The following is a 14,804-nucleotide window of genomic DNA, read 5'->3' as shown; positions in this document are numbered from 1 at the left end:
GATGTGTTCCCTTCCTGCTTCCTCTTCTCTGTTTCTGCTCCTGTTTTGTGTCCTGGTTCCAACTCCTTGAACTCGGTGTTCCTGTTCTTGTTTAAGGCTCTGTTTGTGTGCTGAACAGTGGGTGTGTGCATCTACTCAGGGTCTGGTGCTACGTATCTGCTGTTCAGACTGTTATCGTGTTTTGTTCTGACTTTTGCTAACCTAACTAGTTCATGATTATTACACGTTTTGACTGGCAACCTACCTGCATGTCTTGCTTTGTTTTATTTGTGGTTTGGGGCAAGGAATGGTGTCCCTAGCCTCTGTTTGTCAGAGAGTGGAGATGGATGGCAGGAGAGAGATCACTTGATCATTACCTGTTAGGTTCACTCCCTCTGGGGTACCTGGTATTGGCCACTGTCGGTAGACAGGATACTGGGCTGGATGGACCTTTGGTCTGACCCAGTATGGCCATTCTTATGTTCTTATGGGTTTCTATTCCGGGGTGCATTGGAGCGTAACAGCCTCCTTTCCTATAAATGCTTGATGCAGCTCAGATTTGTTCAGAGGTCCAGTGCACCTTCCACTTGCATAACAGATTCCCTGCCTCCTACAGTGTGATTTGTGGTAGTTCAGTGCTGCCTTGTCATTAGTATCCATCTTTTCATGCACTGTGTATATATACCTGCCTATTGTATTTTCCGCTCCATGTATCTGATGAAGTGGGTTTTAGCATTTAAAGATTGGCATTTAAAGATGTTTTTGCATTTAAAGATGCTTTTCAGGAAGCAATGAGAAAATACGTTTCCTCCATCCTTCCCTTCCTGTGTAGACTAATTGTTCCAGGGCCCTATCCCCTATAATGGGAATAAGCAGTAAGCCAGGAGGTGATCCATCTCTAAGGAGGCCCTTTCTGAAGCCAAAAAAATGGAGCTGTGTTTTGTCTGCTCCCAGCCTATTGGATCCTTAGTCTGAAACTGGAGATTTGTTGGGACCGCCATATCCCAAAGTGAGACTCCTCTGGAGACATATCCACAATGCTGAGTCATTCTTCTTCAGCATCTGGGATTCAGTCTGATTCTACTGCTGAGTCAGTTAGATATTCTCTGGGGGAAAATCCAAGTCCATTCCAATCCACTTAAAAACAGAAAAGCTTGAGGGTCCCCTTTTCTGTTCTAGAGTGGGTAGTGGCTTGCTTTTAGACTTGCCGTTCCACGAGGAGAATCATGACTCTCCCAAGGATGTACTCTTTCATTTTTTTCTAATGTATGTAACAGAAGCTAGGGAATACTCATCTCAGAAGAGGTCAGTTGGTGTAAAGAGGTCAGTCCCAGCCAGAAAAGTATTAGCTAATTGGGTAACAGATTTTCTATTTGGTTATTTAACTTTGTGTAGAGGATGCTTAATTGCCTTAAATGTTATAAACTACAGATTAATTCTTTACCTTAACTTTCTCCATAGAAAAAGAAACATGTCTCTTCTATGAATTGTAGGTCATAGCACTATAACAAAGGGTGATATGTCTCCCCTCTGACCGCAATTTGATTGACTGTGTTTTTCTTAATATGTAAACTAACTTAGGCTAATTGCACTAGGAATTAGCCTAGTTCAAAATCTTAATGATTTCCAAAATGCTCTGTATTTCAAAAGGGAAATGACTTTGCAGAGCCATAGAGTTGAACAGATGTTATCTTTTCCCTGAGAGCACATTATGCTCAGTTTATATTCCTGTAAAGAATACAAAGGTCAACAATAATCAGATTACGTAGTAGGGTGCTCCTTAATATTATCATGGGCCATTTGTGATTCATACAGTGCATTTTGAAAACAATTTAATTTTTAAATGAATATGATATCTCGTTCTTTTTTTATGGCTTTCAAAAAGGATGAGGAAAATTTCATCAAGTCATTGCATATAGCATTCACTAAATGTTTGCGTAAAACCAAATTTGTCACTCCTATGCTAGCAGGACAAAATTACTATAATGCAACTTGGCAATTGCATCTTCTTTTCATGGAAGGGATGAATATGTAACCCTGCGTTAAAAAAAGTTAGGCACATTTTGTGGCTTGGTTTGAAATTACTGAATGGGTCCTCTGAAAGGCATAGATAGAACATGCATTTCCAAGGAACATTTTGTCATGAAAGTCAAGATTTCAGTTTTGTATTATTAACTTGGGAATTGCCCACAAATAATAGTAATAATACTAACACATAGTAATGTCATATACGTTTTAAAAATATTAAACGATGTGATGACTTTTTACAGCCACAGCCCAAGATCAAAAAACAACGATCCAAGAATAGAAATAAGATAGATGTTCTGAAAAAATCTTTGGAGGATAAAATTCACATCTATGACGAACCAATTACAGATGAAAATTTGAGCAAGGTAAATGTAAATGTTGTTCTGTACATTGATGCTCAACAATTACAAAATAACAATAATTTCCTATGAATACATTCAAGACCAAGACAGAGAGAGGCATGGAGCTCAGACTAGATGATCATGATGGTCCCCTTCTGGCCTTAAAGTCTATAAGTCTGTGATATGCATAAGTATGGAAAATATTTCATCTCTCTTTTGTGCTTGTCTCCTGGACTTTCAAGATTATGTTGCATTTAAAATAGATTATCACTTGTGATTTTAGTTGTAAATTTTAGAGTTCATTTTGTTTGTGTGAAAGGTGGCAAATTCCCATGTCTGAATACTGGTGTTTCCTGTTTATCACAAGAACACAGTGATGAAGCTGCCACAAACAATGAGCTTCTAGAAAAATTTCTCATCTTGCCTGTGACAAACTCAGTATTCCAGAGGTGCATGTACTCACTAAGATGAACCTGGAGAAACTGGGGAATCTATCAATTTGCTTACCCCTTTCAGTAACAATGCTTATAGGGCAACCTGGAAAGTTTCTTCCTCTAGGAAAATGTTTTCAAAATATTTGACATTTGCTGTATTTTAAAGGCAAAATAATTTACTCTTTGAAAGTATTTTTAGGAGCAGCATAGATAAGTCTATTCCAACAGGGACGATTCAAGAGTATCAACATATGGATGAACTGAGGCAGAGACAAGGAAATCAGGGTGGCAGAATTTTAACAAGGGACTCCCTGCAAGATCCAGAGAGCTCCCTCCAGTACATCTGTGCCAGAGCAGGGTATAACAACACAAGTCCCTCACAGCCCCTCCAGTGTGCCTGAAGTATTCTGCTCTAGAAAGCTCACTTCACGGCTGAGAGAATGATTCAGGTTCCCGACTGATTTGATCCTTGACCTCTCTACTGAAACAAGGATGCCGGTGATGATGATAGGAACATCTGTTCACTGGGAACTAAGTGTAGGCCATTACCTCATTTCACATAGATCACCAAAATCCTCCCTCATTAAAACTCAGATCCTCCTGCTGAAACACAGCCTGAACAGCTGGGTTGGACTGGGTGCATGAAGGGGAGGAATTCTCCCTGTGCCAGGAAAAATTCACCCTCTGTGACTTCAGCGCAGGTAGAGAATAGAGTATCTGTACTGTAGCAGATCCCGAGGCTCCACATGTCTCTGAATCACCCGTGTTCCACTCTCTTCAGTGTGCATACACACAAGGAGCCCTTGTGAAGCAGGTTGCACACCACACAGGAGGTGCACACCCACTGCATGACTTCCACAGATGCTGCTGCTGCTACCTAGCACAATAGACCTATCAGAAGTGGTGTAAAAATTTCCCTTAGTGCCCACTGTCTGTCCATTCAACCCAAGTTTTGCCACTGACTTAATGGAGCAGGATCAAGCTCTGATAGCTCCAGCTCCACTGAAAGCTAGGCTCAGGAGTTTAGAGTGTAAAGCCAGAGGGGCAGGGACCAACTTTTACTTTGGTTTTGTACAGTGAAGATTAAGATAGGAGCCTGCCGCTAATTTAAGATAAAGTAGACTACTACAATAAGTATAACAATACTGACAGGAGGAAAGAATGGTCCTGCAGTTAGGGCGCTAGCCTGGAACTTGGGCAACCCAGATTCAGCACCCTGCTCTGCCAGAGACTTCCCACGTGATAGTGGGCAAGTTACTTAAACTCTCCATGCCTCTGTAAAATGCAGGTAATAGCACTTCCTTACCTCACAGAGGTGTTGTGAGGATAAAAGCATTAGACATTATGAGGTGGGTGTTGAGATACTATAGTAACGGGTGTCATATGAATACCACAGATAAATAATACAGATAATAATCTGTTAAATGATTGCCTTATCAAGATTAGTTTTCATATATTTAAGATAGACAGTGTAGTGTGTTTGATTACATTTCCTGCAATCTGTACATCCTTTACCAGGGGGCCCAAGAGAATAGGAAATACTGGATGCAGTATGTTTTATTTATGGAAAATTCTGCTTTAATGTGACACTAATATTTTGAGGCACTAAATGTGCTTGATTTGTGTAACTTCTATAGCCCTTTTTATCATTTCATTGATGGAGAGTTTATTTCAATTTAGATACAGCACCAGGCTCGCTCCGGAGTTCTTTTGTAATGTCTTTGCCTGTCTTCTTTTGAGTTGAACCGCATGTTAGCTACCAAAGGCCACCTAGTTTATCCCAATGAGGAGAGTAGATTATTATTAAGGAAAATGATCACATATTATCACTAGTATACCAGAAATGTAACAAAAACCTTATCTTGTGAGTATAAATAAAGTTTTCATTCTTTCCCTTTGCAATTCATTGTCTAGGTCCTCATTCAAATTCCTACCCATTAGTATTTTTTATATTTTTTTCTTTAATATAAATGGTTTTCCTCTTCTCACTCACTGTTGTCATCCAAAATTGTATGACCAGTTCAGGAGGATGAGGGAGAAATGTAAAAATGGAACAATGTTAAGTCTTACTACTTTCCCATTGACTACTGCCACTTCCTACTATCCTGCTGAGCTTTTTTTGAGAATTTGAATGCTGTGTGAGAGAGTTGGCTCTGAGCTGCTCAGTACTGCAGAAGGCTCCTGAACTCAGTGAGTGGAAGTGATGCCTGAAGAAGAAAGGAGCAGGGGGATATAGTCTTTCTTATAGTCTTCCAAGAGGGCTGTGAGAGCAAGGATTATAGATAGGAGGTAATGTGTTAGGAGGATATGGAAAGAGTTTTGAGGCCTGATTCTGAGAGGTGCCTGCAAATCTGTTATATAGTTTTCCAGGTTGGACTCAAACAGAATATGTCCTTTCTTCTCTAGTTGTGTCTTAGTTGCTCAGCTTTCAGGCTGTCCCATGTACATGGCATGAGGAAGTGACAGTTGTACAAGACAAAAGACAGGCAAGGGGCATTATAAAAGAGATCCAATACGAGTCTGGTGCTGTTCTGCAGATAAGCAAGAAGACTATAGGACGTACAGAAATCAAGCACAAAATATTTACAACTTTTAGCACGATGAGCCTCTGTCCCTAACTAGGGCCTCTTGGTACTATTGGACTGCAAGTAGTAATTAATATTAATTATAGACCTCATCAAAGATGGTCAGTGCATCTTAGGATCAATTCCTTTATTTGTAAAAATTAAGTGAGAGAGAAACGGCACAAGTAGCAACTAGAGTCAGTAACGAATATGGAAATTGGAAGTTAACACTTTCAAGTGAAGGGCCTATTTTATTGGATTTATGTTCAGTTAAATTTAAAGAACATTAGTTGATTAGGAAATTGCAGAGGGAATCAGCAGCAGGAGAGTATGTCGAAGACGCATAATTTGATGCATTTTCAGCAATGATCTGAGGAATGGAAAATCTACCTTATGAGAGGAGACTCAAAGAGCTTGGCTTGATTAGCCTAACCAAAGGAAGGCTGAGATGAGATCTGATTGCTTTCTATAAATACATCAGAGGGATAAATACCAGGGAGGGAGAGGAGTTATTTAAGTTAAGTGCCAATGTGGACAGAAGAACAAATGGATATAAACTGACCATCAACAAGTTTAGGTTTGAAATTAGGCAAAGATTTCTAACCATCATAGGAGTGAAGTTTTGGAACAGCCTTCCAAGGGGAGCAGTGGGGGCAAAAAAACTAACTTGGTTCAAGACTGAGCTTGATAAGTTTATGGAGGGAATGGTATGATGAAATTGCTGACAATGGCATTAGCTGATCTGCAACTGCTAACAGCAAATATCTCCAACAGCCAGTGGTGGGACACTAGATGTGGGGGGAGCTCTGAGTTACTACAGAGAATACTTTCCCAGGTATCTGGCTGGTGGGTCTTGTCCACATGCTCAGGGTCTAACTGATCACCATATTTGGGGTTGGGAAGGAATTTTCCCCCAGGACACACTGGCAAACACCCTGGGGGATGGGGGGGGTTGCCTTCCTCTGCAGCATGGGATACAGGTCACTTATAGGTTTAAATTAGTTTAAATTGTGGATTCTCTGAAGCTTGAAGTCTTTAAGCCATGATTTGAGGACTTCAGTAGCTCATCCAGAGGTTATGGGTCTATTACAGGAGTGAGTGGGTAAGGTTCTGTGGCCTGCAATGTGCAAGAGGTCAGACTACATGATCGTGATGGTCCATTCTGCCCTTAAAGTCTTTTAGATTGTTAAAGTAGGAACCAGCATTTTATATGCCTGTTTTCACTGTCTAGTGCTACAATAGTCCTCTGCTTTTGGCTAGGGGTTATTTAATTGGGGGTCTGATCCAACTTCCACTGAAGTCAGTGTGACACATGAGTTGACTTCAGTGAGATTACTCAGATTAAGCAAATATATAAGTGTTTTCATGATTGTGGCCTTTGAAGCTGAGAGGGGGCAGAAGGTTACTCTTAAGGAAGAATTTGTGCTGATGGTCACATCTTTGAGCGCCAGTCTGAATAGCTCTGTTAGAGAGCTTATTCCTTCACTCTCCCACTTCCCTGGTCCTTCTCGCATGAACAGAGAGCAACAATACCCGAAGTCCGAAGGTGCAAACAATTCGATGTTTATTGGGGTGAACTTCAAGCAAGCTTAAATACAAGTTCCTTTTTCCTTATTTTCGAATCCCAACTTACTTCCTGTTTGCCCCTAATTTATATAGTAATATTCTTAGCTATACCTTAACCAATCATTCTACTGAAATTTAACTAACCAATCCTAACATATTGTAACATGATTAGCTAACCAATTATATCCCACCACCTTAATTAGATTACACCCAGCAAAATTAATTATACAGCAGACAGAAGCAATCACAGAACCAGACAGAGATTATACAGACAAACAATAGCAAAGTGGGAACTATAATGACAAAACAATACAGAAGTGAGGATTTCACATCCCAGCTATTGATAAGTGAGTTCTTGCCAGACAGGGTGCTATCAAACTAAGTTTTCTTTTACATTTTCTAGGCACTTCCCTTTCTCTGGAGGTGATAGGAATTATCAGGACAGGATTGTATTCAGGACAGGATTGTATTCAGGACAGCCCAATAGCACCTTCTTTCAATGTGACTAGTTTGGAATGTGAGGATGTGACTGTTCGCTTCCTGGCTTATGGCTGCCTCTGCTGCTTAGCCAAAGGCCTTAGCCTAAGCACAGGGCCTCAAACTGTCACAGTAAGAGAAGGCCCTTACACCAGCAGACAGTGATTTTGATTCTTTCTTTTATACCTCTAACTAGCCAAGTAATAAGAATACCCCTAAATTCTTAAAGTACAGGCCTTTACAGACAGGCCTGAATATCTATATCCTAACAAGCTCTACATTTTGTTTGGTTGAGAGTTGTTAATTATATAATGCTGTACATAAATAAAAAGTGGCTGAACACACTTGAGTGAATCCCCATTACACAATAACATGTTTCTTATTGAGGATGGTGCTTAATAACATGCAAGTGGAATCCAAATTTCTACTTCCTCTGGCTATTTTGGTTCTTGAGTAAAATAATTCCTATAATATACCAAACTGGGTGGAGAGCAACAAAACCTTAGAATGTTGCGTCATCTGATTCTTCTACTGAGTTACAACAAAAGTGTGTGTATTTCTGCCAGTGACTGTCACCTTTTTTTCCCCTTCGAATTCCACAACTATCAGAGCTCACATCCTTGCCTCAGCTTCAAAGTGAATGTGAGCTATCAAGCTGTATTTTCTTGCTTATTCATTATTTATTTTAATATTTTAATGAGTTTGAAACCTGTATTGATGGTGATCAGTCATTTACTCATTCATCTATGCATTATTTATTCATTCATTCACTTCCAGACTTCATGCATGTATAATTCATTAAATCCTACATCTAAAAGTGAGCTTCCTGTGAAGAAAGAGGGAAACATTTAGTCCTATTGTGTTTATACTTCTATCATAATAATTTTGCGTAGCTTTTTACAGATGCACTGTAAACTTCTTTGAAGACATTCCTTGCCCCACAGAGACCCCTCAAATGTTACTGCTGTTGTGCCATATGAAACAAATCATGCTTCAAGCATGTTTTTCTCATTTTGAAGATATTGCAAAAATAAAATGCATGCTGGTGGTTAGTATCCTCCACGTGTACATAAAAGCTGGAAGAAAATAATGGGCCAGATCCTCAACTTACATAAATTGTCATAGCTCAGTTACATCAGTGCAGCTACAACAGTTCACACCAGCTGAGGAACTGGCCTAATATGTAGAACGGATGGCATAACAGAAGCAGATAGCGTGCTGGATTAGGACTCCAGAGACCATAGTTCAGTTCCTTGCTCTGTCACAGGCTTCCTACGTGACTTGAGCAAGTCACTTAGGGCCAGGCTTTTAAAGGTATGAATGTGCCTATCTGCTTCTTTAGGCACCTAAATACCTTTAAAAATCTGGCCCTTAATGTCTCTCTGCATCTCAGTTCTTGGTCTGTAACTGCACTTTAGAGTTCTCCCACTGACTTTAGTGGGGCCAAGATTTTACCTTTGGCCTCTTGTTTCAAGCTGGGCAACCTAAAATTGAAGCACCCCAAATTAGTCATTTTGGAAATACCTTGTCATTTGGGGGTTGGACTAGATGACCTCCTGAGGTCCCTTCCAACCCTGATATTCTATGATATTGCAATACTGATGTCTGAAAAGTGGTAATATAGAAGCTATCCTCAGCAGTATAGTACTTTGTCCAGCACCCTTTCCAAAAAAGACTTAGCCCATTGCAAGTCAATATGCTCGGGCTAAGGGTAGGTCTGTAATGTAATCAGAGATAAGACTGATTCAGACAGGAGGGAAGTTACTAGGAGTTCCTCAAGGATCAGTCTTGGGACCAGTCTTATTCAATATTTTTATTAATGACCTTGACACAAAAATTAAGGAGTATGCTTATGAAATTTGCTGACACACTATGGGAGGCATTGTCAATACAGATGGGGACAAAACATTATACAGGAAGTTCTGGGTGGCCTTGAAGATTGGAGTTGCAGAAATGGGATGAAGATCAATTGTACAAAGTGCAAGGTCACGCACTTAGGATCTAATAGGAAGAATTTCTGCTACAAGGGGGGCTCATCAGTTGAAAGTGATTGAGGAGAGAGACCTGGGTGTGTGAATCACTCTCAGGATGACTAGGAGCCACCAGTGTAATGCAGCTGTGAAAAAGGCAAATGAAATCCTAGGATGTATGAGGCATTTCCAGTAGCAATAGAGAAGTATTTAATGTCATTTACAAGACATTGGTAAGACCTCACTTGGAATACCGTGTACAGTTCTGGTACCCATATTCAAGAAAGATTAATTTAAACTGGAACAGGTGCAGAAAAGAGCTACTAGGATGATCAGGGGAATGGAGGGCCTATCTTATGAGAGGATACTGGAAGAGCTTGGCTTGTTTAGCCGAGCAAAAAAGAAGACTGAGGTGACATATGATTGCTGTCTACACATAAGTTAGGGGAGTAAATACCAGAGAGGGTGAAGAGCTATTTAAGCTAAAAGACAATGCTCGCACAAGAACAAACAGATATAAACTGGGTGTGAACAAATTCTGGCTGGATATTAGAAGGTTTCTATCCATCAGAAGGGTGAGGTTCTGGAACAGTCTCTCAATAGGAGTTGTAGGGGCAAACAACGTAATGAGTTTTAAGAGCGAGCTGGACACATTTCTGAGTGTAATTGTATGATGTGGTTATTTGTGATGGTAGGGGCAGGGCTCGATATCCCTAGGGATCACTTTTGGTTATAATCTTGTTCCTGAAGCTTATGGCTTCAGAGTTTCAGCCAGCCACCAGCAGGGGTCAGGAAGGGATTCTCCCTCCCCTCCCAACCCCCATGTATTCTGAGAGGATTTCTTTTATCTCCTTCCTCTAAAGCATTAGGAGAAGGCCACAGCTGGAGATGGGACATTGTGGGGTTGGTCAGGGCCTCTGAGGTGGCACTAAACATTCTCTTTTTCTCAGACACTTGGCTGGCTGGTTCTTGCTCACATGCTCAGGGTCTAACTGATAGCCATATGTAGGGTCGGAAAGGAATTTTTTCCTAGGTCAGCTTCATGGTGGACCTTGTTTGTTTGTTTTTTTGCCTTCCTCTTCAGCATAGGGATGCGGGTCACTTGTCAGGATTATCTGGGTATATGTCACATAATTCTTTCCCTGCCATTGCAGGGCCTTTGGCTTCTGGTGCATCTTAGTCTCTCCTATACTCTGCCTGTGGCACATAATATTCTAGTTTCCTGTAAATTGTAATACTCTAGTTTCATTTCAGTTGGGTTAATGTGCAGGTGCTGAATGGTGCTATACAGGAGGTCAGACTAGGGCCTAGTCTACACTGCAAAATTAGGTCAACATAAGAGCATCAGAATGGCCATACTGGGTCACACCAAAGGTCCATATAGCCCAGGGTCCTGTCTTCTGACAGCGGCCAATGTCAGGTGCCCCATAGGGAATGAACAGACCAGGTAATCACCAAGCGATCCATCCCCTGTTGCCTGTTCCCAGCTTCTGGCAAACAGAGGCTAAGGACACCATCCCTGCCCATCCTGGCTAATAGCCATTGATGGACCTATCCTCCATGAATTTATCTAGCTCTTTTTTGAACCCTGTTATCGTTTTGGTCTTCACAGCATCCTTTAGCAAAGAGTTCCACAGCCATAAACTGTGTTAGGTCGATTTAATAATGTATGTGTCTACACTATCGAGTCCCTTCCGCCCACCTAAGTGGCCTGTAAAATCTACTTCTGTATTCCACCTCCACGAGAGGCATTGTGCTTGTCAACATGGGGATAGTGTAGACACTGCGTTGTATAATTCGAATGAATTGGCCTCCAGAAGGTGTCCCACAGTGCTCCGCTGTGACCACTCTGGAGAGCACTTTCAACTCCACTGCACATCAGTCAGATACACAGGAAACAACCGCTCCACTGTTAGAGCCCTGGGAACTTTTAAAGGTTCAATTCCTGTTTGATCTGCGTGGAGAGCTCATCAGCACAGCTGGAGCACATGGAGACTCAAGGCTGGAAATGCGCTCCAGCATGCACTACACAAGAGGTGCTGGATCTTATTGCTGTGTGGGGAAAAGAGTCTGTGCAGGCAGAGCTCTGATTTAGTGGTCCCTTCTGGCCTCAAACTCCATCACCACAGCATATGTAGACACACCTGAGTTAGCTTTGATCTATCTAGCATGGGTACGGATAGCAGTGAAGCTGTGGTAGCACAGGCTAGCTGCTCAAGTACATACCCAACTCATGCTGCCGCAGCTTATCTGCTCTTATTATTTGAGCTAATTACATCAGAGCTCTCTACATGTGCTGTAACCACACTTCTGATTGCAGCATAGACATATGCTAAGAAAACGTTCAATTTTTTTGCCTCGGTATTGAAGTAAGGCACAGTCCTGCCACCTGGCCTTTCTTACACAGCTAGTTCATAAGTAAGAGTATCTTGAAATAACATTCTGAATTTTGAAAGGAAGTTCGCTTTGACAAGATAAAAATTCTGATTCATGGTGGAACTGGCTGTCTTGTATAATCTAAATCAAAGTCCTGATTTGCATGATGTTTTGCGGAAGTTTTTATCTTTATTTGATTTCCTATCAGGGCTGCTGGAATGCAGCATACATCTCTGAATGCTCATGAACTGCTGAATTGTGAGGATATGAAAGAAATGGTAAAGTTATTAGCATTTCAATGGAAAGCATTGCGCAGAGACCAAAGGGCCTCAATTCCATTTTAACAGGTTTCTTACCTTTCTGCAAAGAATATACAGACTTTTCTATTGTTTGAGTCCTCCCTTATACAAACCGAGACATAAAAATGAGAAACGGGTAAGTCTGGGCCCAGACTGAGATACTTGGGCTGTTCTCCAGATACCAGAGGCAGCTCAGATTTGTCCATAGAGCTCCAAGGTTTGCCCATGTACTTTCCACTTTCTCTCCCATTTTCTACCACAGCAGTTCAGCAATCCTGCTTTAGCCTTTAGCATCCTGGCTTTGCAAGATAATTTGGGGGGCAGGAGCGAGCAGTAGTCTTCCCACTCACTCGTTCCTCCTGCCCCCAATCCTTCTTCATGTATGAGATGAAAAATTGTTGGGGTGGGGATTGTGGGGGGATTGTTGCCTTAATGAATGAGAGCAGCTGCTGAGCTACTTCCCTTCTCCACTCTGGCAGAGACAGTCAAACAGATCAGTAGAAAACAAGCCCACATAGTGCATGCACCATGTGTAAGGAGACCGCAGGAGCCACAACAGGAGGGCTCTGCCACTGTTATTCCCAGCCTGCAGACCCTTGCTCTGCCAGGAGGAAGGTGCTGAGAATATGGACTTACTTGTTGGGCCTCCCACACCAGTGGATGTGCTCTGCAAGGGCATGTCTGTCCTTTTTCAGCCCATAGGACTCAGTAAACTGGATTGTCCTCACTGGTCAAGGCCTCTCCAAAGTAAGTCTAAAAACTTCCCCCAATGTCCTAGTCCAGTCTGCTTCTGGAGGAGAAAGGCCCAGGTCCCATCGCGAATTCTTTAGGGTATGTCTACACTGCGATAAAAAACTCTGCTGCACAGAGTCTGAGTCTGGGTCAGCTGAATCAGGCTTTGGGGCTAAAAACTGCAGTGTATATGTACGACCCACCCCCCTGCAGGGTCTGAGAGCCTGGCTCTGGCTCGAGTCCAAATATCTACACTTCAATTCTATTGCCCAGCGAGCCCAAGTCAACTGACTTGGGTCAGTCGCGGCCGTGTCGCTGATCTTTTATTGCAGTGTAATCATACCCTAAGTGGACAGTGGAGCCATTTAACATCATTTTGGAGTCTCCTCCTTCACAAGAGGAGTATCTGGGGGGGGTCTCTGAAGGACGTTTCCCTCTGCTTCTTCCTCTGCCAGTACTGAGACCTACTATGGTTATGTTTGGTTTTTTTAATGTGTTTCAGTATTGTAAAGAAGCATTTGTGCAGCTTGGCAATTTCCCCCCCATGTTGAGCGGTCTGCACCATTGTAAACATCTGACACACTCCAGCTACCCCTTTGCAAAACTGTCTGATCTTCTTGAGATGCACGCAGGTACAGAGAAAGTATCGACTGCACAGTTGGAAAAAGATTATCATGAAACAGCTCATCTCTATTCCTGTCACGGAAAAATGTGGTAAACTGAATATAGGGCATAAGCAAAGACAAAACAGTACCAACCCCACGCATTCAAAAAACATGAGCTGGGCCCCAAAATCATGCCGTTTTTAAAAATAATAAATGTTGCATTCTTTTTGTTTTCCTTCTGGTAAATTTTTCAAGCTTTTCTCCACAACCATGAGGATTTAAAATTGTATTATTTTAATAAAAACCTAGATTCCTATGTAATCACTGGATTCCAGGAGCTGGGTTTTTAATGAAAAACATCAACAATCACAAGACTCACAATGAAACCATGGGAATTGACAACACTGTATCACCACAGCCAGTCCAGTTTATTTCAAAGTAAACTTCCCTGATAGTCTAGAACCAGAGTTTATATTTGGTCCCATGTGACCATCAAAATCGAGGCCCTCATAAATTCCACAATACTGTGAAATTATGAAAGCAGCATTTATTTTAAGCCTCCTTTTCATTTCTGGGCCACTAGCTAAGGGCTGCAGAATCTACAGGTTCTGTGGGGAGGGAAGGGACAATTTCATATTTTCCAGATATTTTCCCCATGTTTGCTTTGTTTTATTGTTTAAGATAGAGATTTATATTGAATAATAATATGATTAAGATACATTTTTCTGTCTGTTAAGGCAGAATTATGCTAATAATATCTAGAAGGTACCTGTTGCATGCACCTTGCCTCTTTAACAGGGCTTTGTACTGCTAGGCTTAGTTGATGATGGTCAGAAGAATTTTCTGCAGATAACTTTCTTCCTCTTGTGTTCAAGGACATCCCATATAATTCAATAGAAATTTTAGATAATGTCACGTGAATCCTCTTGAATAAGATTCGGTTAAAATCACATTTTGAATTTAGCTTTATATATTGGATAACAAAATTTGAATGATATGCAATCCACTCTCGACAGCAGTCTTGTCAGTAATAATGCCAGAGAAAAATTCATGTGCATCACATTATCTGTGTGTCATTTTAGGGCTCTGAAAAACCTTGTGACAGTCTGTTAAATTATTCTTAAAAGGTAATGAATGGGGTTAATATAGTGTTTAATATAATTATGATTAGCATAAATAGACAGGTGATATAGTTATGAAGTTTGAGAATAACTATGCCTTGTCTCTGTTCATTAGTGCAGAGATAACTAGGGATATAGAGCCAGTTCCTCAGCTGGTGTAAATTGTAATTACCATTGACTTCAGTCTAGGCTTCAGGCTATTCCAGTGTACACCAGTTGAGGATCAGGCCCATAGACTCCTTTGCATGTTAACACACAGTTCCCATTCCCATTAACAGGAGTGGTGGGCTCACCAAAAGGAGATAATCCAAC

At 41.3% G+C, this 14,804-nt stretch overlaps 1 protein-coding gene across 5 annotated transcripts in view; it reads left to right on the top strand.

Annotated features, from left to right (window-relative positions):
• EVC2 (EvC ciliary complex subunit 2) overlaps window positions 1-14,804 on the top strand; it is a 162,310-nt gene that overhangs the window by 116,191 nt on the left and 31,315 nt on the right. For 4 of the 5 annotated variants that reach the window (XM_074951693.1, XM_074951692.1, XM_074951691.1 and 1 more), the window contains exon 16: window positions 2,250-2,372. The exons of the other annotated variant lie outside the window; for it this stretch is intronic. In XM_074951693.1, coding sequence (XP_074807794.1) covers window positions 2,250-2,372 — 123 coding nt within the window. The remainder of the gene's footprint in view (window positions 1-2,249; window positions 2,373-14,804) is intronic. 5 annotated transcript variants of the gene reach the window in all.

This window comes from Natator depressus, chromosome 4 (assembly GCF_965152275.1).
Source record: "Natator depressus isolate rNatDep1 chromosome 4, rNatDep2.hap1, whole genome shotgun sequence".
NCBI classification, from domain to species: domain Eukaryota; kingdom Metazoa; phylum Chordata; order Testudines; family Cheloniidae; genus Natator; species Natator depressus.
This window is presented reverse-complemented; position numbering and strand designations above follow the sequence as displayed.